The 25,695-nt window shown below is 42.5% G+C and overlaps 1 protein-coding gene and 1 long non-coding RNA gene across 3 annotated transcripts; one reads left to right on the top strand and one right to left on the bottom strand.

The window, feature by feature from the left end:
- Positions 1-358: 358 nt before the first annotated feature.
- b3galt1b (UDP-Gal:betaGlcNAc beta 1,3-galactosyltransferase, polypeptide 1b) lies at positions 359-25,695 on the bottom strand. 2 transcript variants are annotated; one of them, XM_057027422.1, is made up of 2 exons: positions 25,548-25,695; positions 359-2,506 (listed from the first exon to the last, which is right to left on the bottom strand). In XM_057027422.1, exon 2 carries the CDS (start codon positions 2,315-2,317, stop codon positions 1,328-1,330), a length of 990 nt encoding a protein of 329 aa, XP_056883402.1. In that variant the 5' UTR covers positions 2,318-2,506; positions 25,548-25,695; the 3' UTR covers positions 359-1,327. The 2 variants fall into 2 exon arrangements, with proteins under 2 accessions (XP_056883402.1, XP_056883410.1); XM_057027430.1 differs by lacking the exon at positions 25,548-25,695 and adding an exon at positions 25,242-25,481.
- LOC130522758 (uncharacterized) lies at positions 8,927-11,639 on the top strand. The gene is made up of 3 exons (XR_008949695.1): positions 8,927-9,465; positions 9,580-9,687; positions 10,719-11,639. It is a non-coding gene; the product is annotated as an uncharacterized LOC130522758 (long non-coding RNA).

Raw genomic sequence — 25,695 nt, 5'->3', positions numbered from 1 at the left:
TAAATTGTGAGAGAAGTTCTTTCTCCAGAACCTCCAGAATGCATGAAAACTGCCCAAAAAATGAGAGAAAAAATGAAAAAGAGATGAGAAACCCATCAGAAGGGGCATCTTTTCGCTTATATTTTTTAAAATGATTTCCCTAATCTTTTAATGAAAAAAAAATCCCACTTTGAACGGCGCTTTGTTGAGGAATGCCATTTCGCTTTACACGTCTCCACAGAGTCCTTCTCTGTCCAGGCTTCAGTGATGACCTTCACCTCTGTTCTTTATGCTATAAAGAACTGCACATGCGGCTTCGTTAACAAAACAAAACAAAACCAAAAACCCTTGCAAACGACACCTCAAAAGAAACAACGGCTGGTCTATAAAGGACTTTTTTAATCAATGGCAACAACCCCTCACAGGATAGATGCCCTCACAGTAAACCCCACAAGAAAATGATCATTTGGCAACAAAAACTATATTTGTCTGCAGAAGAAAAGTTGCTTTAAGCAGATACATACGGCCGCTCACAGGTGATGAGCGACCTGTGTGCAGCATCCAAGAACCAGAGCAGCAGCGGGAGTGATGGAGAACTGGGAGAACAGTAACAGAAGAATGTAAAAAAATGTAAATGCATTAAAGTACAAACCATATAAAAACACCAGTTCCAGAAAGAAAAGTGCACAGTGAGGTCAGTTACAATGTGCAATGATTTTTATAATGAGATAAAATCCCGAGCTCGGTCAATGAAAGCTCCGCTGCAGCGGGCGCTCCGAGTGTTTCGTCAGACAGAAAAAAGGGCACCGCCAAACTGGTTTGTTGTTAAATATGATTAACATTTGCATCTCCAAATGCCAAATCTTCTGGATGCATCATGGTAATCCAATAGTTTATCGATGCCTCTGACAGAAACCGTCCTCTGGGGTCACGCATCTGCAGGAACGCGGCTGTGCTGAGTCAGCATCATGCGGCAGGTAGAGATCCAGTGTCTCGCCCAAGGTCACTTAAAATGGGCCAGAAAAAGTGCCAGAACAAAGGATGGGGGGGGGGTGAAGCCATCTCTGCCCACTGCACAGTATGATGGATATAAAAACTGCTGGAGCTGGAGTACAGGAACAGTCAATGACGCTGTGTTTTAACAATGCATGAGATTGTGCTCTTACGGGCCTCATGCACGCACAGAAATACACAAACATGGACGTCCATGAAAGCATCTGACTGGAGACTTGCAGAGACTCTGTAAGTTTCTTTTTTTTTTTTTTACATTAGATAAAGTGATCTGGTAAGAAGATAAAAGGCCATTAACAATAAGAAGGTTCTTCCTCAGCACGCTCCCTGTTGCCTCCTAACACCTCAGGTGCTTCTTGCTGGACATGTCGTTCCAGATGTGGTGCATCTCCTCCGGGGGGATCTGGTGCACAGTGATAACCCGTCGGTACCTGCACAGACTGTAGGCCATTTTCCAATGATTAAATCCGCTGTTCTGATACGGGTGGATGCCCAGCTTATGCAAACACAGTCCCACATACACGTCCTCCAGGTGCAACAGTCTCGTGTGCAGAGACGTCTTAAAGATGAGCTCGGCCACGTCGGCTGAGAACACGTAGCCGGTGCCCGAGCAGAAAGGCGGGTATTTGCTCTCGGGATACAAGTCCCTCGACATGTACCACTTACTGCGCATGTCGCGTATCGGCCCACCGTTTATAACATAGCCCGTGAAATACCTCCTTCTGGGCTTGGTGGTGGGCTTCAGGAGCTTGTAGATCAGATTGTCCATGTTAACAAAGATGTCGCTGTCCGTCTTCATGACATACTGAGCTTTGGGGCAGAAGGTGGCCACCCAGCGCATGCCCATCATGGTTTTGAGCGTGAGGTTGTGGTAGGAATCGATGAAGTCCTCCACCACGATGTCGTGGAAGATCTGGCTCTCCTGGTCCACCATCTGGTTGAGGACTTCGTCGGTGTTCCTGCCCAACAGGAAGACGGTGAGGATGTGGACGTCGGCGAAGGTGCTCTCGTCCCCCCAGGTCTCCCGGATGGCCTGCCGTGCGTCAAACTCTTTGTGCGTGGTGCTGATGAGGATGACCAGGAAGGGCGTGATGCTTTCACACTTCTTGGGCTCATTGATGATGTATTCGAAGGCATGTGGGTTAAGGGTCCGGGTGCGGATGTTGGTGAAGGTGAGGTTTTTGTGAGGCTTCACAGTCTTGCGTATGGGGATGGACATGTGGCCCACATACGTGTAGGACGTCGGGCGGGATATGCTCAAGTACCACAGAGCGCTGGCCCAGCAGACCACGGTCAGTATGTACAAACATGAGACTTTTGAAGGCATTATGCTGCATTTAGATGTACTTTGTGACGCTGGCTCACAGGAGGCTTCTCTTTCATTAGTGATGTGTGCACGGGAGAGGCAGCGTGAAGCTGCTCATGGACACAGTCTGGCATTAATTGTCTATAAAGAATTATGTCACAGCCCTTCAAGTGAATGTGCAGCGTTTTAGTCCCGCTTCTCCGTTCACATCTGAAAGAGAGAAAGAGAAATTGCACATTAACTTCCAAAATGCACCATTCAAAGTCCCCCTCAACTAGTTTGCATAATAAATCACACGAGAGGACATTAGCTTCTTCCAAATTCAAGAAATATGGCCACTCAAACATGAGTAAAAGTCACAGCACACCGCTAATTATTCAGTAAGTAAAGTAAGATGTCAGAGGAATGAGGAAGAGCTCCCTGAGCACATGCTACTTCATAAATAACCTTCATTACTGCAGAGACGCCGGAGAGAAACTTAATGAGTCAAACTCATCATTTGGATTCTCATAAATCGAATAATAAAAAAAATAAAATATCCCAACAACTAAATTTCAAAAAGCTATTTCATCTGCAGCAGTGAATCACACACTGAGGAAAACAGGAACTGGACACCAAAGGATGTATTAAGAACCTGAAAAGAACCTGGAAAAAATTGGAAAGTGCACTGAAATCACTCACATTACAAGAATTGTAAGTTGTTATTCAGCTGCATCCTGAGACTGGCTGCAACGGGAAAGTTCACCATGATAATGAAACCGAAGCTGATTAGCATTTTAAAGCAATCATGTTCTCACATTTAGTGACGAAACAACAATTCTAATGTTTACTCCAATCAAACATCCCAGACAAGACAAGTGGTGTCATAAAACCTACTATTTTACTGATGCATTAGGCCATTAACCGAACACTAATAATGCTAATTCTCCTCACTCTGCTGCGATGAGAATATCAGAGCAAAAGAAATATGAAACCTCATCACGTTTTATGCACTCTCCTCTACCGGTTTGAAGATTTAGGGATGATTGGGTGCAAAGGGAATCAAATCACATTTAGAGAGAGAATCAATCTCGTGTTTTTAGAATTCTGGTGAAAACCCGCGTTAGCATGAGGACGAGCCTGGCATTGAAACAGGAGGCTTCTTTCTACCGGGCAGCCTTAAAAACCTTTCAAATGTTTCTCTGAATCACACAGGACGGAGCGAGTTCAATATGTGAAAAGGTGTCCAAATACAAAGACCTTTTATAAACAAGCGATTTATATTTTGTTCAACGTTAGGCTCTGCCTGTTGAATGATCCGCTGCGTCTCGCTGATGGCTTCACACTGTTTCGGCTGTTTCACGCTGGGCAGGTTGCGTTCGCTGGGCTTTCAGAGCTTTATGACAGAGAACAACTCCCCACTGGGGCGAAAATCAATGCAACAAAATCCAAGAGAACGAATCTGGAGCGCTCTGAGGCTGAAGGTTTCGGTGGTAATCAACATATGGTTTGATGCTGTAGTTACGCTCTTGATATTGTCTCTAGGTTACATCTATTAAAGGAACGTTGCAGTAGCTTGACTTCACAATAGATAGATTAACAACATATAGATATTAATAACAGTTAAAATGGCTCATTTCTAAGAACTGAATGTATCCCAGTCCTGCATTAAGGCCCAACACCAGGAGACAGAAGATGAAATGTTCTGAAGATGATTTCAAAGCTCTGTTTAGTGATGCAGTGCTGTGGGATCAGCAGCGTTCTTCATGACCCAACAGCAACAACCTGCATCCGTCAGCCTGCCCCCCACGTGAGATGTCTGCGCTGGTTTCCGGCTGTCTGGTTCAGCGTTCGTCCTCTGCGCGGCTGTTACCCGGAGGATTGGATTTGGCACGGCTGTTATAATGCGACCGCTCTCCAGCGTGGACGCAGCGGCGCGTTTATCCGCTCGCCCTTGTGACCTCACTGTCTGGCCACGGAAACCGGAAAAAAATCTGACTCTATTCTCCCGACTCCTGAGCAAATGTAGCCGGGATTATTGCTGGAAATCCGTGGAAAAACAGCTCTTTTGTGCATCTCTTTCCTGTTCGCAGCAGCGAAACCCCTTTCAAATAAGTGACAGACTCCGATTTAAATACGACCACACTGATGTTCCTGAAGGTACACCGCTGTGGGGTCGGGAATACATTTGATAGCAGCTTATTTTTGTTTTTAATTTGTACTCTCCTGTCTTTGGGGAAAGCTTGTGCATCACTGCAGGTATTTTCTCCACATCAAACAGCTGCTCCCATTCGTGAAATTACCGAGAGGTCTCAGGGGATGTGGAGGAGCAAACACTCGTTCCCTTTAACAACCCAGACGCAACCAAACTAAAGAAGCGTCTTGTTTTCAGAGCGAATGTCTTGAACTGACTGACTGACTGGTGCACGACGTGCGACGCCACCTCCCGGTGAATGTCTGCCTTCAATGACTTCAGCACGAGACAAAGATTTGGAACAGGAGTGAGCTCAGCCGGCAGCTCTGAGGAACATCGGCAAGGGTTCAACCATCGCACACCCAGCAGTGAACCCCCCGGGGACGAGACTATGTGACTGTGCGTCGGTCCATCACAGATATCACAGATCTGAGACGGACAGACTGACAGTGGTGATGACGCCTGTCATGAAATGTCGCATGCAATAGGAGACACCACTGAAAAATGGTGAAATACATGCTTTTTTTCCATCCCTCTGTCTGGTCCAGATGAGACTTTGACATAACATTTTGTCTTCTACCAAACGTTCTGGCACCAATAACAGATATCCCTGTCACATCTCAGCGTCTGTATTCAGTTCTAGTTTAGGTTCGTGGAGCCCACAGGCTGATCAGCACATCTCTGCAGAACTATCATTCCAATCAGGCTCCATGAAAAGGACACAAGGTCCCAGGAATGGATGTGATGAACATGCCTGCACTGCTAACTGGAGCTTCAGGTCATGAAACATAGAAGAACCACAACAGAGGGGGGATGATTAGCCTATACTTGAAACAGAGACCAATTTATCATGATTTATAATGTGGCGGAGGAAAAACTTGTCTGGAGAAGAGTGCAAAGACAGTCATTCATCAAAGGATGACATTTGTGTCTCCAAGCTCCAGGGGAACCGTTTGGTGGACCAGCCTGAAAGGACCATTACACTGTCCTCTGCACACGACAACGATACTTTGATTCATGGCCCCCTGACCGTCTATAGACAGGCCTATAAAGTGTTTTCCCAATAACAAAATCTCAGAGCTAATGGCAAGATTGGATTGACTGATTTATGAGGAGAGTCTGGGCTCCAAATGTGAAAGGATTATCTTGGCTTTTATTGGATGGAAGGCTTTATTAAGATTGTTGACAAAACCCTCATTACGGTAATCTGACTTTGGTGATGAGTTCATGATAAAAATCTGCGTTAATTCACTTTTCTCCTGGTTTTTATTTACGTTTCCCCAAGTTTTCTGTTTTTTACTATCATTTTAATCTTGTTTTTCATGAATTACAGCGTCCCAACGATCCGCTTTGCATCTTGTGTGTTCATATGTCATGGTATCACAACAATAAATGCAGTCTAAAAGTGCTGTAAACTGTTGTTAAATCCATATTTTAATATCAGGCATACCTGGTGGAGCAAGATTCTGATCTTTGGAAGCTCAAAGGTCAAAGTCCATCCAGAGTCCAGAACATCACTAAATGTTGATCATCTGTGTCTTGGCCCCCTTTCAAAATTTCCTGAAAATTTCATTAAAATCCACTCATGTTTCCGAGATATTTGGGCAAAAGAAAGATAAACAAACGGCAGCTGTCACATGACATAACCTCCTAATTACCTCCATGTGACAGCTGGCGTTTGTCCGTCTGTCTGTCTGTTAGCAAAATAACTCAGAGTTATGAATGGATTTGAATGAAATTTTCAGGAAATGCTGATGATGGGCCAAGGCACAGACGCGTCCAGGTTCCACTGGGACTTTGACCTTTGATCTTCCTAAGCCAAGAGGCTTTGATCATAAATCATAAGCTTGGTGGAGGTCTGTGCTCTCTGAATGCATTTCTGTTTCTGTGAACTAACTGCATGTAGTTGCCATGGTGACCAGTATCGGAAGCACTGAACAAATATAATAGCTAAATCTCCAAAAATGTCCTAATTTATGATATTTAGACGTCGAATCGATCACGTAAATCATGTAAATTCAATGACATTGTCAGAACGTCCTTCTCAATCTCAAATCATTTTAAATCCAAAAATAATCTTATTGCAGCCAAGAATGAAAGAAAATCTCAATTTTCAGTTTCTAGGCAACACCATTGTAGTTTTCCAACCTTTTTGTGTCTTGAATTAATTAGTCTTTGGAGAATCTCAATTCCCATATTCCCAACCTGGCCAGGATCCGGCCTTTCTGATGGCACCCAGTTGGTAGGTTAACTTTTGTAACTACTTTTACATCCAGAGCACATCCCAGTCCGTAAATAAAACATCAACATGTCTGAAACCACCAGGTTAATCTCCAGGTTTCACTGGCTGGTCAGAGCTATTGAAAAAGTCGGACCAAAAACGGAGGCAGAGCCATGGAAACTCCTGCCCGGGCGTCTTCCACAGGACTCGGTCCTGCACCAGCAGGCTGTCTGTGATGAAAGAGCGGGAGCGGGAGGTTTTTCAGAGACGAGCTGCAGACAAACGTCAAGCTCGAGTCCTGCTGGGATGATGCCAGTGTTCTTTCTGCTGTCATTTGTTCTCTCTGTTCTCTCAGACAGAATGGATGGATCTCTGCTGCTGTTGATGGGGGTTTAACGGTTCGTACGCCTCCTATACGTGTGGTACGGTTGTCTTTTCATCAGTATACAGACATTCAGCCGAACGGTTTGGTGCCGAGATAACAGATACCCTTTTTCTCTCCAAACCCTGTGTTCTTTGAGTTGAGCACTGTTCTGTCGGGGCTGTTTCTGTGTCTTGTTTCAGGTAATCTAAAGTGACAGACCCTCATTACAGCAGCCAGGATACCAGATTAAGCAGGTCTCAACACTGCGCAGAGCGGCTACCAGCCGCTCTCTCAAACTCTGCTGTCCAGCTAAAGATATAAACATGGGAGGAAATGTCGGCTTTTAAACGGCAGGCAGAGCTTTTTTTTTAACCTTAAATATTAAAAATAGATCACATCTTTTTAGATATAAAGGAACAAATGTGGGTTTTTTTGTCTTAATAGATTTCTAAAGATAATTAGCTCAATCACTCAAAAATAACATATTTAAACATCTACAAACTGGGTTTGTTACAGTAAAGCTACTATAGCCTTTCAGAACACCTTTTATACATTTATAAACACTGATGCTTTATTACTAAGAGGAAGAGATACATCTGAATTTATGAAAACTCTTGTATTACAGAGGGAAGCCTTGAGGCAGTCTGAACAACCGTACAAGCAATTTATCTTCTTTATTGTCTGCAGCCTAAATGCTACATAGTTAATGGAGCAAGAATAAAGTGGCAATATTCTTTATTCCATAACCTTCCATGATAATCAATCAAATGCATGTGTCCCCTGTGTCTCCAAAGCCAAAACAACAACCTTCCCTTCTTCTTGTCAGCAACAACTGGCAACCTGAGTTGCAGCTGTTTTCAGAGCTATTTACGAGACTAGTAAGTAAGCTTGAAATAAAATAATCTACATCATTAAACTCTGATTCTGTCCTTTAGATGGCGGGTTGTGCCGTTGGGGACAGCACAAATCAGCGGAGACGGTGGGGAGGTCTAAGAGGAGCTGCCTCTGTGTTTGGCTCCAGTCCCTTTTAGCTTCCTATAACTAAACCTCAGTCATGGATTTGTCAGACTTTTTTTTTTTCTCTCCTTAAAAATAGAGAAAGTTTGTTGATCTGAAAAATGCTTGTGACGATTTATGCCGTGCTCTTCCTTTGTTTAGGAAGGCGGCAACATTAATATTCATGATCAAAGCAAGCACCAGCCACCAGCAGCCAGAGCTAATAAAACAGACTTTGAAGAGTGATGAAGTTCATACGTGCAGCATGTCAGATGCAAAGAAATGACTCTGCTCTCAAGTATAATGTTGCCACAACCGGCTGAGCATTGGGACACTAGGCTGGGCAAGATTCTAAAGGATTACATGAAATGTCAATAAAAGCCAGTGTCTAGTATCAAGAAATCTCCAGTCCTTATATGACAAATCATTAAATCCTCTTACATTCAGATTAAAATGGGATCAGATGACATTTTAAAGGTATTATTAAGATAGTGAATTGATGATCAACGGCTGGGGGTTCAGTCAGGGTCATTGTGTCTCATTAATGCTGGGGGCCGACACATAAATCTGGGTGTACCAAAACATGGATATACTATAACATCAGAGTTTGCATGCACAAGAGGCTAAAGGCTAAAGGCTAAAACTATGTTTATTCTTGTATGCACGTGTAGATGTTACTGATTCAGATCAGAAAAAATAGGCCCATTATGTTGTGCTCTTCGGTTCTGAACCCAAGGGGTGAAGGATAATTTACTTCATCAACAGGTAAACAATAACCAATCGATACACAAAGACACTTTATGCCGTCCACAAGTTGACGTGACGCACTTTCCTTCATTTATAAAGTCAATTTTATTGTGTTTTTTAGGAGATCACATTCCAGCAGCTGTTCCATCAGCATTAATGAAAAGCTGTTTGTCTGCAGAGCCTCTCCATCCAACCGTGTCACATCAGGGAGCAACCAGGTAATCATTAGAGGAACAGATGGCGCCGTGGCTGATCTGTGTGTTTTTGACCCATTTGAAGTTCTTTCACCTCATCACATCTCTCCATATCATGTGAGATGTGGAGTTCACACAAAGGCAGAGGCATCAGACTAAAGGCAGAGCGTTAGACCAACGTGCAGACTGCGCGAGTCGTGCAAGAGGTAAAGCCTCTTAACCGGAGCTTATGCTAAAGTCAGGGTTCCTCTCATCTCTTTTCTTTTTTGGGGTAATTTCACTTCTTTTACTCTGCATGTTTATGAGTGAGGACAAAATGTTTAATGTAGCTGGTCATTCAGTTGTTACTGATGCTACCCTGGAGCAGATGCTTGGGTAGCCTCCTAACTGCCATTTCTAGGAAGTAAAACCGGCCCTCGCTCCTGTGCTCCCGAGGCTCTTCCAGCCAAGCGTTCCTGCCGGCAGCACAGCGAAGTAAGACCAAGCTCTCTGTTGTGGATAAAAATGCCGTTATGCTGCAAAGGTGCATAAACTCATGAATATGGTAATACTCCCACGGGATCATCTGCAACAGTCGTGTTATTACAGTGCACTGTTCCTTCTGCGATGTTCATCCAGAGATAAACAACAGGATGAGCGGATACTCGGGCCAGCCGGAGCTGCTGAACTCACATTAGCCTGACATGCTTGAGGAAGGTATTGCATTACAGATGAGCACAGACATGCAATATCATTTCCATTCAGAGTCTGCTATACCATCTTCAAGGGTGCCCTAAATAAAATATGACCCAAGCAGTTGACATAAAAATACTTTAAAACTGCATGTCTATCATGTCACACAGCTCAGCTGGCGTGCAGTAGAAATGTGTTTTTTAATGGAGAACAAAAGCAGCCTACCTGTGCATATTAGTCCGATTTACACAGCTCAGTTCAGCTATTGTTCAGGAAGGTGATGGAGCTTCAGAGATTCGCTCAACTGCAGCGATTTCCTACTATAACCAGTTAATATTAATGCCACCCAATGAAACCTTCGGAATTGTAATGGCTCTATATATAAGAGGAAATGATCTCTCACACCACTCTTAGCGGAGCGAAAAATCCAGATGCTTACCTCCTTTCCACGGTTATATTTTTTAACCTCAGAAGCATTCAGGCTTATTCAGGAATAATCGACATGGCTGTTTACAATGACGACGATACCTCTCTGCTTATGGGCTCACAGTTTAAACCCTGCAGATTCAGCACTTGTAATGGAGAATAGCAGGCTGACGCTCCAGTGCTGGCTGATGCTTCTGTGGCATTTTATGCAGAGGCTCATCTGACAGCAGCCTCAGGAGAGTAGAGGGAATATGTGGCGCTCAGTGGTGTCCTCCCTGCTGCCTGCCGCCGACTACACTGTCGTCATTGACTACCATCTCTGGGGACAAAACATGATGTCCTGTGATGGGGAGCTGTCGTCCCAAAGTCAGGGCTAAAGCTCTGGATGTGAGGTTACGGTGGTGGTTTTCTTTTGGCTGTTCTTCAGGAGAGGGCGTGTGAGGAAGGGCAAAGGGCAGTTTTTGAGAGTATCCTGATAGAATGTAATCTCAAAACTGGCTAAACCTGTATTAAAGCAAGTATAAGGATTCACAGAAAGTCTCCAACATGTTCTGCTCTTTTATTATCATAATCAGTTTAATTTCCAGCTCTGTCCTGTACTTCTGCAACCTCTCATTATATTCTTTCAGGCTGGAGGAATAACAGTTTCATTCAATATGGAGGCCTTGGTGCTGCAGAGTTGGATATAGATCTCCTGGACCGTGAGCCCACCTGAACACCACTCATGCAGCAGACCACTGGCAACCACACAAATGGGAAGAGTCTTGAGAAATAACATGAAGATCAATTACTATTACTTATTAATATAGCATCTAAAAGTGTTTGTATGCTAGAAACTTGCATTCATTAAGAGGCAGCAGGTGCCGTTATATTATGTCACCCACCATCAAAACCTGCACAGCTGCCTATAGAATGTTTGATGACCTGGGTCAATGTATTGATCATTTACTATATTTCTGCAAACACTGACAGTGAAAAAAAGGAAACCGATTTGACGTTCCGTCAACATGAGTAGAGCAAGAAAAAGAAGTAGGACTTCACTGTACAGACAAAGGCTCTTCTTTTGAAAAGTTTTTGCCAAAAATTCTCTTTTGACACCTGTGAAACACTATTGATGCCGCCTCCGATTATTTACACGGTGCTTTCACTTTCAAGCGGGATGCTAAACATAGAAAGACGTCATACATTAACCATGCTTCTCTGTCCAGATGGCCCCTGAAATGTGAACTGACCTGCATCATCTCCAATCGGGTGGAAAATGGAATGGGCACCTTTGTCCTATTCATAAAATGGATGTCTTGCCGCCTCACATGGGAGAATCGGCAGCGGCTTGGTCATTACGGAGCTGTCAGCGCTTCATCCCACCACACCCTCGTAAGACAGATGCCCCCTGACAAAGGACAGTGATTCCAGGCTTGGTGCATTTGTAAATATATTGGAAATTCAGCAAACTGTAACAAAACAATGAAGTCAGACCCTGATAGTGTTGGAGCGTGGTATAGTAACAATAAATAATAATAAAACTACAATGTCAAGAGAATCAATGCCAAGGCAACCCGTGCTTTTCTTTGGACTGGGATGGTCGGACCACTGATCACTTGATGTCACTAATAGTGGATGCTAGTCTTCCCAAACACGCTCCTAAGGAGGTTCTCATCAGCAGGGATAGCGGCCAACATGTGTGACTTTATGAAACCAAGCACTGATCCCTTCACAGGAAGTAAGTATGCATCCATTACAGGGAGCTGTTCATCTCTAAATACTATTACTGCACTCCAAAGAGTCCGTGTGCAGAGTTAATGTGAATGGCCAAGCGTGACCTTCTCGTTCACCACGACCTTTGCTATCTGCAGCATCAGCAGCAAGAAAAGGATCACCACATTTCTTACAAAGCACACTGTTGTGGCCGCCACACCTACGAGGTGTTGCATTGGAGTCAGTCAGGTGGAGAAAGGTGGTTTTCACCATGATATGAACCCACACACTACTGCAATACTCCCACTGAAACTACAGCTCTTATATTCACCACCTACTCTCTCTGTGTTCTGAAGCTCTGTCATGAAATATGCATTCAGGATGTGGGGTTCAGATACAGCATGGATCGAAGGAGCAGCAAACCAGCCTTCCATCAAGTTCCTGTCCAGTGTCACGATAAAAGCATATAAAATTGCAGATTTTTGGAACCGCTGGATTTATTTATCATACATCCTGATATAGTGAAGATGCAACTCCATCGCGACTGGCAGGAGGCAGGAGAGAGCCTGCAGAACTATGACAAGGAATGCACAGATGATGGGATGGAACAGGAACAATTACTAAGACACGACTGAAAGTAAATGGCTTTAGACAAACACTGTCCTAACATTCTTTAAGTGCCATGAGGAGAGAAATGCAATGAAAGACCACATCATTCTTTAATGTATACCAAAGGATTATTTAAGCTATATTGCTTAATAGAATCCAAACTTTTTCATAAAAGCGCAATGGTTATATCAATGTGGTTGTTCCATTAACACTACGGTAATTCCTACATGGTCCTGCACGTACTCGCATGATCTGATACTGATGTGCATGTACGCTCTGGATCTACGCTCTACCAACCCCCAGGAGCAAAGGAAAAGCAGTGAGAAGGGAAAGATGTGTCAAAAACAGTCAGATATTTCTGATACCTTTAACACAGAAAGACGACATGTGTGCCATCAGCGCTTCAGTCCATCCACAGAAAGCATGAAATCTATACAACAATATGGAGGAGTGTTTGAATATCCTGCTCACAAACAATGGTTTCCTTCTTTATATATAAAGTGACCATGAGTAACAACTGGTCACAGCTAGAATATCAACATCAGATATGAGGTTTGTTTCCCTTGTTTTCTTTGTACAACATGCGGTAATATTACATTTCCCAAGGGCATTGTGAGGCATATTCACTCTCACACACCAGATGGGACTGTGATGAGAGTGAAAGACAGCACATCAGAAAAATGACAATAATCCAAACTATTTTGAAATGAAATCAATACTGTCCTTTCTCTCCACGATGCCTTCAATGACAGCGTGACTCACGTCCTCTGAAAAAAGCGCGGACCCTTTGAAATGTGTGAGGCGACGTATTCACTCCAGTAGGCACAGTGCAGGCAGATGATGAATGGAAAGAAAGCTGGAGGAAGACGTGGCAAACACACCGCCTGCTACATGCGTGCCTTTAGATTTGTTTGGTGTGTTTGAGCGCAAACTCTGGGACTCAAACCTACAAAAGCAGAAGTTTCAGTCAATAAATCTCACGCAGCTACTTGCACTTTGTCAGTTTTCATTTGTTCCTGTGCTTTAAGTCAAAAGTCTACGCGCAGTAATAATATACGTACCCACTCAGCTATTTCGGCTGGGAGCTTCAGATTGCTAAGTGGTGTGCAAATAGATGAGGCAAATTATCATAATCCTGCCTTTTGGCCTGCGTTGACCCAAAAGACACACAGCAAAAAATAAATCATTTTTTTAAATCATACGCCACGCCATCAGCTGTTCCTAAATGCTGCTGACATAAAATATTTTGAAAGGTCAGTGAAGGTACGACCCCTGGATGCCATTTCATGACTGCAGGCTTTTACAAAATGCCACACAAATGGCAGCTTGGTATGATCAAAAATCTCACACTTCAATTTAATTCAGTCTTTGGGTCCTGATTAAATTTGACATCAGCTCATATACAAGCAATATACTTTGATTCTGACTGTATAAAATGTGCAGATGACGGATGGCAGACTGAATTTATTCCACTATATCTTGACGGTATTGTAGAAAAATGTCAAAATATAGTGTAATAAATTCAAGCGTATCATCAGTGGACTGATAATATATAATTTTTTCCCCCAAAAAACCTAAACGTTATCAGTCCAGTATCTCAGTCCCTACAGTGCCCCGACAGGACTGGGGTGTCATTGCAACAAAAAAATAAACAATTTAAGGATTTGTTTAAACCTTAATCTGGCATGCATACATCCATAATGATTGAATGGATTTTTTGTACCTGGCTCTACATACAAGGAAGGACTTGGTGCACCAGCAAATATGAATCATTTCATCTTTGACAGTACAATAAAAAAGACTGAAAAAAGCCAGAAGAAAAAGGAGCACAACTACCTGTCATTCAGCAAATATCAGGCCTTTGTGATTCTCTGAAATCATAAAAGCTGTAGAGGTGATCTGATCCACCACCAGAACCAGGAGCAAGGCACCAGCAAGTAAGGAATCAATGTTTGTGGATGACACGGATGCGAGGGGTTTTTAATGGACCTGCGGGGGCATTTTCTGCTTCATTTCTTTGCTGTCCAGTGAATCTGAGGCATCCTTTGTATTTGAAAATAAACATTTCCATTTTTTTTCCTGACTTGGCAGATTCACTGTGCATCTGTGCCCAATGACAGGAACAGATACAACTGGATTTCTCCTGAGAACCAAAGAGTGAAGATCCGCAGGAGACGCGGTGCAATCAAACCACAGCATATGGTGCATCCATTTATGAAGATTCATCTGAAAATTACAGGATTAATTGGAGATGCCTGTTTGAATTCAAAAATTTAAAAGACATTAATATAGAAGAAATAAGAACAAATTGCTAAATAAGAAATGTTGCTAATAAATCTTTTTGGGGAAAAAAACATATTGCATGAGTTCATGCATGTAAGTACTCATCTTGCTATTAAATAAGCAAAACAGGATGTATCAGTTGTTGGTTTTTGTTCAACTTGATGAAACTGTGTTTTATTTGCAAATTAAAAGTCAACTAGTGTTCCTATGAGAGGAGGGCTATATTCCTGCATTTCCAGGAGCAAGTGGCAATTAACACCGGTGTTGTTGGGATATCATAAAAGTATCTGACTACCTTCAATGTCACGAGGCCTCAGCATTGCTAAAACCACCATCTCAGACGGTGACTGGGTTGCTTTAGGCTGTACACATCACTGAAAATGATGTGTACAGCGGGATGTGTTCGGTGGGCACACCGTCTTCCTTTTTCAATCTGGCACCTGAGCACCATGTGTGTGTGAAGCCTTAAAATCAAACACAACCTACAAGTTTGCTTGTCTCAGCACAACCTGCCGCAGGCTCCCATCCACTGTCTCTGCCTAAAGGATGGATGGATGGCTGGATGAATGGATGCACGGATGGATGATGGAATGATGGATGATGATGGATGATATCTCAAACAGAGGATAGGCAGCTGACATGGCATTCATAAATGTGTTTTGGTCCTTCCAATGCTGTTGGCTGTGACTGTCGCATGCGTTGGGTCTTGGCCTCTTCCACGTGTATTCATCCTGCTCCTCTGTGAGAATTGGCAGGTTTGTCTCAGGAGGTTTACTAACCAAGCCAAAAACAAGAATGAAAAGGCAGCCGTAGCTCTTGAAAGGGGCCATTTGTACAAATGAACCTGGTTTAAACAAAGAAATGGGCTGACATTTCTCTGACCTCTTACAGATGTGGCATAAGGCAGGAGAATTACCTCGTGGTGTGAAAGTCTTATTACATTTATGCAGCGACAACCATCACAATCAGTTGGAGCTGACTGAAATTAAACTAGAGTCGTTGTTGATGTGGAAGGACCATAGTAATCATGTTGCGGCAGTGATGCTGTAATTCAGAGTTCAGCTGAAGCTGTGGAAATAGGAAAAAATAAGGAAGCAATGTTTGAAAATTTTGGCGATACCATTTTAACACTCACCTGGGTTTCTAACGTTAGAGGTTCCCTCCGGTGGAAAAACCACTGCTTTCAGTGCAGAAAAGTGCTTTAACAATAAACTCCTCTTAAGCTAAAGCTGATTAATGTCCGAGAACATAAGTGGAATATTTCACAAGCACACAGAACAGTTGTCCTACATTTAAAAAGAAATGCAACCTTGTAAAAAATGATACTGTCTTTTACTAAAACTGACACTGGACTTATTGTTTTGGACTCTATTGTTTTACTATACTCCATTTTCCTCCCTCATGAGTGCAGTTTATTGACAACACTACTGACTTTTCAGACAAAACTAAGGGCTGTCCACCAGACAGCAAATAAAAACATGATCTTTTCTCCAACAATGTAAGCAGTAAATATAGAAACTCTATTTTCCCCTGTTAATGGGGGGGCTTGTGGAAACACTGGATATGCCTCGTACAAACTCCACAATTCTCACCTCCATTGAGGAGAGTAGCTTCTTCTTCAGCTTGGCCTGCATGAAGACCCCTAAACACTGACACACATGCCTCAAGAGAAGGATTATAAACTACAGACATCCAAATAATTAACTCGGACCTCCAGAACTACTGCAGTCCCTAAAATGTCACACAAATTTGTGAGAGGTCTTTCTCGGCTCGCTGCTCTGCCCTGACCTCACCATCTTCGAAAGAAAGGTTTCTGTCCTCTGCCCGGCAAGGTCTTTAGCTGGATCTAAACCGTGAAATTGGTAATAAGTGTCAATCTGAGGTGGAAAAAAATGTGCTGAATTTAAAACCGCTGCACCGTGTTTTTGGTTTGTTTTTTCAGTTATAGTGATTTTTTTTACTTTACTGGACCAGGTTTGATGCGATTTACAGGGAGTAAATAATATTCTTAAAAATTTGAGGTTCTTAAGGACAATCTTTCCAGAAAAAAAAAAATTGCAAACTTCTAAAAGTTCTAAAAGGCAATTACCTAAAGCCTATTCATTTGGAATACAAAGGAAGAAGCTGTGGAATGGCTCGGGCCTTAGTGCTCATGGACACAGTGATTAAGCATTAACATTCAACCTGTCCTCGTCAGACACCATTAGTAAGAGAGCCCACCTATCAAACATTGATGCATTCACTCTTTGTCAGTTTCTAAAGTCTCATTGTAAACAGTTTTATAAAATACACCCCAGAGCTGCCTTGTATTACTTGGTATTATAGTCTGTTCCATTTTGATTTATTCTCCCTGTCAAGCCAGAATACAATCTGCCACCTCCTAAAGATAAAATGCAGAGATTACCAAAGCTGCCTTCCTGTATTTCTTTCATTCTGGCGATATCAGGGAGACGACTTGATGACCTGCAGGGATGTGGACCCACCGGCTGAAGCATTTCCTTCATTTAGGAAATGGGTGCTATTAAATTTAGTATCTCCTGCAGATCTCATTTTCCACACATAGAAAAAGACCATTAACATGATACTCTAAGATCAGTCTCCATTCACATAATATCGTCTACAGGGAAACCATACACGGCATGGCGTTCCCCTTCTGCCAAAAATCAATTTTCAATCAAACAGCCCCCATGCCCTCGTTCTCCTTGGCCTTAAAAACACCAATGAAAAAGGCAGGTCAGGGAGTGAGGGAAAGCTGTGGTGCAGCCGAAACTATGCACACACCTTTCCATGGATCTATGTGTTGGTGGATGCTTGCAGCCTTTGAAATGATCTGTGACACTACCGCAGACACTTATAGCCACCTGCTGCTTTTTTTTTAGCTTTCATAAAATTCACAATGATCAACTCATGATTATTTAGTATATCTCTGAGGCTCTTCGTTCCAATAAATTCCACCGCTTCCTTCGACTTAGAGACAGATGTGGAAATGCATGATGATGATCGGAAACACACACAAGTAAAGGTGTGGGAAAACAACACAATTTTTAAAAATCGCTCACGTTCCTTTTGGCTTCTTACTTTAGGGTAACCCAAGATTAATACACCATAGCTGGCTCCAGAGAATACTAAGGGAAGAATATTAGTGCTATTAATCTCCAGAAGAGGAATGAAGCAAGCTATAAATTATGTTCAACACATCGGCTCTGAGTCTCTACTTTATCCAAACGCTAAATCACTTGGGGGTTGTTTGTTTGGTGTTTTGCTAGTGTTAGTTTGATGACAGTGGAGTAACGTGTATCGGAGTGTAATCTGGAGAAAGTAGTTAGCCTAGCTGCAGCCTGGAACAGCTTTTACTTTAAATGTTGTGTTTGGTGTGTCAAATAGTGTGGTTTGCTCATTTAACATCTGCATAGTGCAACATTTCCATTTTGTATAGTTGTTTGTGTCTTACTGGTATGCTGTCATGCTCCCTAAAACAGAGCGACATCAACATGTAGCCGTTAGAACACTGAGTCGGGAACGCAAACAGCCCAACCGAGAGTCAAAAAACCCACAAATATTGACTTATCGTAGCAAATGTTCAGCAAACAGTAATTTTGTGAATCCCCACCCGCTGATGTCTGATCAAACAGACACAAGCTGAAAGACTCACAACATTATTATCATCATTACAGGTTTGAGTCAGTCGATGTGTTTTGGCAGTATAGCTTGGAAATGTTTCGGAGCTCTTCGGAGCCCTGCGTGTGTCCAACAGCGCTTCCGTCCCCCCAGCTTTGCCAGTTTTCTCACTTTTTTCCTGTCTTCAGTCCTGCAGAATCATAGGTGTTTGGGTTGTTAACAACGTGGCTCATGGCATACCTGTACTGTTTAATCATTTCTGGAACAACATTCTCCCTGCAGAGAAACCTTGTTAAAGCTCAAACAAACACAAAACAGTTGTTACTCATCTCCCTTTAAATTTGTGAGTTACTGGGGATTTTAACTAATAATCTTTTAAAAGTATTTTGACAACAGAATAGCTCTAATTATTTTATTTTATTTTTACCATTGTTGCTGTGGGGACTCTGGCTGATGCATTTTGATACATTTTCATCTCGATGCTGTCCAAAGGCTGTTGGCTCACTCAGTTCATTCATCAAGCCTGCTTTGTCTAACAATAACATATAGTGTGCAATTTCTCCAAGTAAGTTTCTAGCCACATTCTGTTTATCCTGCCAAACAGCTTTTAACATCCGCTGTTTCATTTTCTGTCCTCCCGACAAACAGCTTTTAGCATCACTTTCCCAATGGCCTTCGACTTACACACCGAAATGTGCTGAACATGTTAATGGGCTCTCCTCTGGTCAGTTAAGGTTTTTTTCTCCTGTCAACAGTAAAAGCCTGGTCTATATAACCTTCTTTTTTTATTATTCCAGGCAGTGGACAGGCAGTTCTACTACTTTGAAAAATGACCCTGTTTATGCTAGATGGCTGAGATCTCTTAGGTTAAAAGCAAAAAAAGAAGACACTTCCTTCCATCTTGAGGACTTTCACACAATCTTGGCAAATATACCCTGAATTCTTTCAGCGCTGCATCTCAATCTCACCCCTGAAACAAAAACAGAGCCAAATTCAGGCCATAAAACAATCCCCTCTGTTCAAATGGGCTTGCTCCCTCATTCTAACTACGACTGTCTAAGAACTGCTCAAACCGAGTTGCACTACCTGCTGTCTGTCCCGCAGCACCAGAGGAGAGGACCTGTGTTATTCCCAGTCCAATGGCAGTTCACTTCTGTTGCTTTTCAAATTCTGCCTTCTCATAAGGCAGACAGATTTCTCCCTCTTTGAGGGTAAAACTCATCTCCCTTATCACCCAACATTGCTTTCATAAAGAAAATCCAGGAGTGTCATCATTATAGAAACAAAAACATCATTTCCCACGAGCTCTCTCCACTGGTGTGGAAGAAGAAAGAATAAAATGTGCAGGAGAAATACTAGCGGGGATAATCAAACGCATGAGTTAGCTTCCATTTCTTTGTCTGTCTGTGCCCCTGTGACTTGTGTTTAACTAAAAGCTCGGCTGCAAGAGCCACCGCAGCAACGGATGTGCAGGTTTATATCACAGAGTATTGGGAATACGCTCAACGGCACATCCTGTACTGAGGGACTGCATTTTCCTGCATCCACCACCAAGGCTCCACTTCGAGAACTGTCGTTGGACTTTGAGGAATATCAATCCCAGGCAGGCTTTGCCTTTGCTTTGTGTCAGGTGCTGATACACTGTCGCCTTCAAGGCCGGCCCTCTGCTCAGAGGCACACAATGATCAATCTCAGCAGATTTTCTATGGAAACTGCTGCCACCCAAGTGAAGAGAAGCCTTTGTTACTCAAGAGGCTGAGTTTTGGAATGTGCCAGTAACAGATAATAATAATCATTATCATAATAATATAATAACATAACATGTAAAACCTAGATTTTAACTACTCTGCAAAATGACCCAAACTGAACCAAAATGTAATGGGGTCCCAATAAGCTCAGAGGATAAGCGGGGATGATGCAACAATTGAAACTGTTTGGCAGACTGATATGAGCGCCACACTGCATATTCATATTCATATTCATACAAGCCCTGAAAATGTGAGCAACGCCGGGACTTCAGTGCCAGTTTAAATGAGGAGACACAGTTCCAGGGAGACCATGTACTGCAGGCAGGCTGACGGCTAATTTACTCCATGACTTCACAAATCACACAGTGCATCAGATTAATACAGCAGCTCTGAGAGCTACGAAGAACCTGAGAACCATTCTCGAAACAGTTGGTAAACCAACAGAACACCAGTAGATCTGTAGCCGCTGCAACTGTCTCGCATGCAGGAGTGAGTTCTTTTGATGGATGATGGAGACTATCCCAGCTGTGTATGGGCGAAGGCAGGCAACATTCTTGAATGAGTGCTCAGCTCACTGCAAAGCCCTATGTGAGCATCCCAGGGATCGGTACTTTGCTCAAGGGTACCTTGACGGTGCTCTGAAGGTGTCCTGGCCCCTCCCTCTGCTACCAGAACACCGGGAACCCTCCTGCCTCCCGACCAAGTCAGCCAGTCCCTACAAACTAAGCTAGCACAACCCAATTTTAAGAATTTCCATTTCATTTTTAAAAAGTAATGCCAGTGGAGCATCAGTCTGTGCCTCTTGCCCATTGTGCCTCCTGTGTGGAGCAGCTACCTCTCAGCAGGCCTAAGCTGGATTACGCGTCTGACTTGTCTGTAATGAGTTTATTGTCGGTGTCTAATATCGAACAGTCATCTGTTCCGCCGCACCGACTGCTGCCGGTGGATTTCTCAATTGCTGAAAACCCTTTCTGTACTTGTGGAAATTCCACCCTTTGTCACATTGATAACCTGCTTTGTGTGATCGATTAGTGCAAGTTTGAAGGTTTTCTAAAGCCAGACGATGGAAAGATATCCCAGAATCCCTCTATTATACACCCTGAGGATATCTCACCACAGTGGGTCACCGCTGACAACACGAACATTTGTTAATTAGTCTTTGCCTTCCATATTGGATGAGTATAATTAGCTTTTTATAATTGACACAGTAGTCAGCATGTGGCTGACATAACTAGTTGTGGCCTGGTCTGATTTACCATCTTTGGACAGATGCAGCCTGCAACCAAAATAAAGCCACTGTGTGTTCTCTGTAAGGCAGAGCCACTTCTGGGACACTCCTAATACACTTCCGGCAATGGCAACATCAACTAGAACAAACACCCATTAGCTCCGGTTGCCATGGAGGGTTGGAGCTAGCCACACTGGGAACTATTATTGATACCATGAACTTCCTGAAAGCTCAAAATGCTTTTAATATTTAATTGTTCAGTCTTAATCACTGGGGCTTTTATTTCTGTTAAATTACTTGACAAACTCGTATTTATTTTCTATTTAAATATTTACAGGTTCCAAATCCTTAAATCAACCATCCATCTATAGGAATTTAAAATAATCATTCAAAGGACTTTACAAAGTTCTATGGTGGCAGCTTTAGTCTTCAGTCCACAGACGTTTATTGTGTATCCAAATTCCTACTTCACTAGAAAGGTCATATTATATAATGAATTTTTTAATACATCAAGTTAACAGCATTACTGTTAAAGCTGCTTGATGAGAGCATCAAATTCATCACAACTTCTCCAGGACTCTTTTTACCACTGCAATTAAAAAAAAAACAGTTTGATCCGCTGCTCCCTGGAGAAATCAAGTCACCATCTGACACTGGAGTCCAGGCACATTCCTCTAACACGCAGCTGTAGTTATAAAACAGTCAATTATTGCCTAAAAGCCGCTGGTAAAATGTAATCCTTGGCCTCGCAGCTTGAGTTGAGCTAATCGCCACCCACCACTGAGGGCAATCATTTTTCCATCTCGCAAGAACTTCAAAAAAAAAAATGCCTGTGTGCCTTTTGCATGATTAATATCTGCCCATTTTTGGGATCACAGCAGCAAATGTTTGATTCAGTTCATTTCAGCAGCACCATAACTGAGCAGCAGGTGGAGTGTGGCAAATTTATCCCTCATTTTTATTTAATACATACACTGCTCTTGGTGCTGAGGGTGAGAAATCTTGTTAATCAAAAGGTAATAATAAAGTGCATGAGGCTGCTTTGGCACCCTTTTAAAATGTGAGTACAGAAAGTAATTACAGGATGTGTGTGGGAGGATCCGAGTGATTAAGGGCAGTGTGTGTGTGTGTGTGTGGTGTGTGTGTGTGTGTGTGTGTGTGTGTGTGTGTGTGTGTGTGCGCACGAAAAATGATTCAAAATTTAATTGCGTTTTGTGACACAGGACGAACCATAAAGACACAGTCAGGGGCACCTCGCTGCATTTTGCATGTTTTAATTACCAAACAGTTCTTTCCTGTTCACAGAGGCAATCTGGGGGGTTTCTTGAAAAACATTTAATAATTTTCATTAATCTAGGATTCGTGAATGGGCTCTTTAATGACTTGAATACACAAGGTCCAACACCAAATTGCTATTCCCCACAAAAATACACAGATTACTTAGCCCCTGGGTGTGTGACTAAAGTCCATTTGTGCCTTCACACATTGTAGGTGACCTGCTGATAAAGGCTTCAGGTGCTTTGATGTGGAGCAAAGGAGACGGGATCAAAGCAGCCTTTCTGCTTTCAGAACACCTCTGCCGGCGTCACCTGTTAAAGGAATGTTGCAAATCCTGTCCAGAACCTTTCAGCCTTTAAAATATTTTGCTTGAGAAGAGAAAATTGATTCAAAATTGTTCATTTAGAAAATTATTTTGAGACTTTACGCAGTATATTTCTGTGGGAAATGGAAGTGTGGGGGTGGACAATGAGGAAGGCAAACTGTTTTTGGAAAACAAAAACGGGGAAGCTAAATTATGTTGTTCTTTAATGGGATTTGCTTTCATTCTTTTTTTATCCTTTCCCATTGACTGTTAATCCTGTGCTATTCTAGTTATGAGTTGTTTTCATTTATCAGCCCCATTATAATACTGTTGTTTTAAGCCACCTTTTAGCCGTCTTTTTGCCATGTGTAGGTTTACAATTTATTCAAACAACTTCATAGGTGAAGAAAAACAGAGCTTATTGCAGGGAAATAAATTATTCAAATTAGGTCATTGTATTAAATAGTGTTAGAGGAATGTGTGGGTGGAAAGTTGGCAACATCATTATAAAACCTCCAATGTTGGATTTAGAGAAACAAAGGCCACTTCCTAGGATGAATGGAGGAGGATACACGCTACAAAAACAATGGCAAATAAACATTAACATCTGTACTTAATAGAATAATTCATTAAGCACTTTTCTTCTCTACACACTGGTTTCATTACAAACAAAGGTAGGTTGACTCGTATTACTCCTCAAAAATTCATCATTGCTACACCTTAAACAAAGCTATTGCAATCAATGTTCTTTGACCAGATTACGTAACAGACTAACCTGTTACTACACTTGTTCAGGCTAATTGCACAGCAATTAAACCTTGTTCATTAGCATTATGTGCTAAATTCAAAGCATCACTGAATCTCCCTAAACTGTAAAAGGCCAGGTTTTGCTCCATAGCATGACATTTGAACCTTTGCAATATACCCTCAGTGAAGTAAGTGATCCTACGCAGGCCTCCGCATTACATGCAAATGTAAATATCGCACGCTGCTGCTGCTGCTGCTGTGATTAGTTTGGGTTGTTTGAAATATTCCATGTTCTGGTCCAGGAGGGACCATTTGGAAGAAACAATAAGAAACATTTGCAAGTCTCCAAGTGGTACAAGCACTGCTAAAGATTTCTGCAACAGCCATGCATGTAACAACATGTCTCATACAGTGCAATGCTCTGCATATGAGCAGTGTGTGGTGTTCTGTACTAATATAATAATGGTAGTAGCTGCGGACAAGATGAGGAGGTACTGAATGCTTTAATATTTGCAGAATTGCCTTTGTACACCTGGATGTCAACACAGTGTGTAAAACCTCAGAAAACTATAGGTCCCACAAATCCTTTTGGCATCTTTTACAGCTCTGTTTTCTTTTGAATGCTTTTGTTTACCCCTGAACAGGCAGTCTTTGCTTTGTACAGTAACTGTAAGCAACGTTACTGGTTGAGTGCAACAATATATAAACACAAAATTATGTCTTCAATGCGTATTAAATAAAAGTCAATAGAGTCACACACGGACCTGCCACAGCAGGGAGACACAACTACATGCACCGAGCCTGGTCAGGATCGGTGAGACCAACGATCCAAAGATGCAACACAGGTAAATCAGGGATTAGGGCTTCAAACTCACCACACTAATTCCTCTTTGCAAAAATGGGATTAGTGAAAGCAGCTACTTGTAGCACGACACAGAAAGACAGACAGACTTAAAATCTGAGGACAAGTGCAGCAAAATAAACACAAAGGCACTTACAGGCACACAGGCAGTCAGCCACATGATGTTACACACAGATGGTCATGGAACAGAACCCATCATGAGCTTGATTGGGAGGCAAAATAAGCATTTAATCCAGATAACGATCTAACATGTCCCAGTAATGGTACCAAGAAGAGCTACAGCTCCTCCAGAGAGCTCACACTTCACTTTGAACTTTTATTCTCATTATTCTATCGAGCTGGCGGCACGGATGGCAATCTGACATTTAAATGAATAGCAATTAGGTTACTACTGAAAGGAGGACAAATAAAAAGGCAGCACATTAAGCCGCTGAGGCACAATTTTGTGAGACTCCTCAAAGGTTGTAAATTGTAAATATTAAAAAAACAAAAACAAAAAAACAAACATGCACATTCCCTGGAGGTTTGATTACTACACTCAACACATTTTTCAAAATTATGGATAGCTGAAATGAGATTACACTTTTATGGGCTAATTGTTGTAAAATCAAATATTCTTTAGGCAGAATTTGTTATTATTGTGTTAAACACAAACATTCCAGAGAAATGTCAGGAAGCCAAATTCCTCATCGAATAAATAAACACATGCAACACTAGACTATAGCTATTTGCACGTACACAGATTTTATGTGTGTTCAAAGTTTGATGTGTGACTCGGACCTCTGCATTCCCATCCTTGTCCAAACCTGACGCATTTCCAGCACCGGTGTCAGTATGTGTCCCAAAGTGTGCGCATCAGCGAGCACCCTGGCGGGGAAAACTGCGACGGGCTGAGGCAGAGACCAAAGCAGGACCCCCTCTACCCAGGGAGGCTGCTCGGACATTAGTCCAAGAGATGTTTTGACCTGGAAGTCGGCAATACAAACGCGAAAGAAATCCACCCAAAGTCGAATCTCAAGACTGCAGTTAGATGAAGAAGTTGAAACCGCGTGTAGGACAACGCGTCGAAGTAAAAAGCCGTCCTACCTCAGTCGGTCTGCATCCCGCTCCCACTCTTGGTCTTGATGATGCGTTACTGCTTTGCTCCAGCGTCCTCCAGCACTGTTATTTCTTCTCGGAGGGGGGCAAAGAGGATGGTTTTGCGGGCAGCCTGACGTCCCGCCTAATGGGACAG

Source organism: Takifugu flavidus, chromosome 1 (genome assembly GCF_003711565.1).
Source record: "Takifugu flavidus isolate HTHZ2018 chromosome 1, ASM371156v2, whole genome shotgun sequence".
Classification (NCBI taxonomy): domain Eukaryota; kingdom Metazoa; phylum Chordata; class Actinopteri; order Tetraodontiformes; family Tetraodontidae; genus Takifugu; species Takifugu flavidus.
The sequence above is the reverse complement of the archived record's forward strand: the minus strand, read 5'-3'. Positions and strand labels throughout refer to the sequence as shown.

Bases quoted from the DNA above. Each gene is read 5' to 3' on its own strand.
- b3galt1b (XM_057027422.1), bottom strand. From the start codon at position 2,317: ATGCCTTCAAAAGTCTCATGTTTGTACATACTGACCGTGGTCTGCTGG.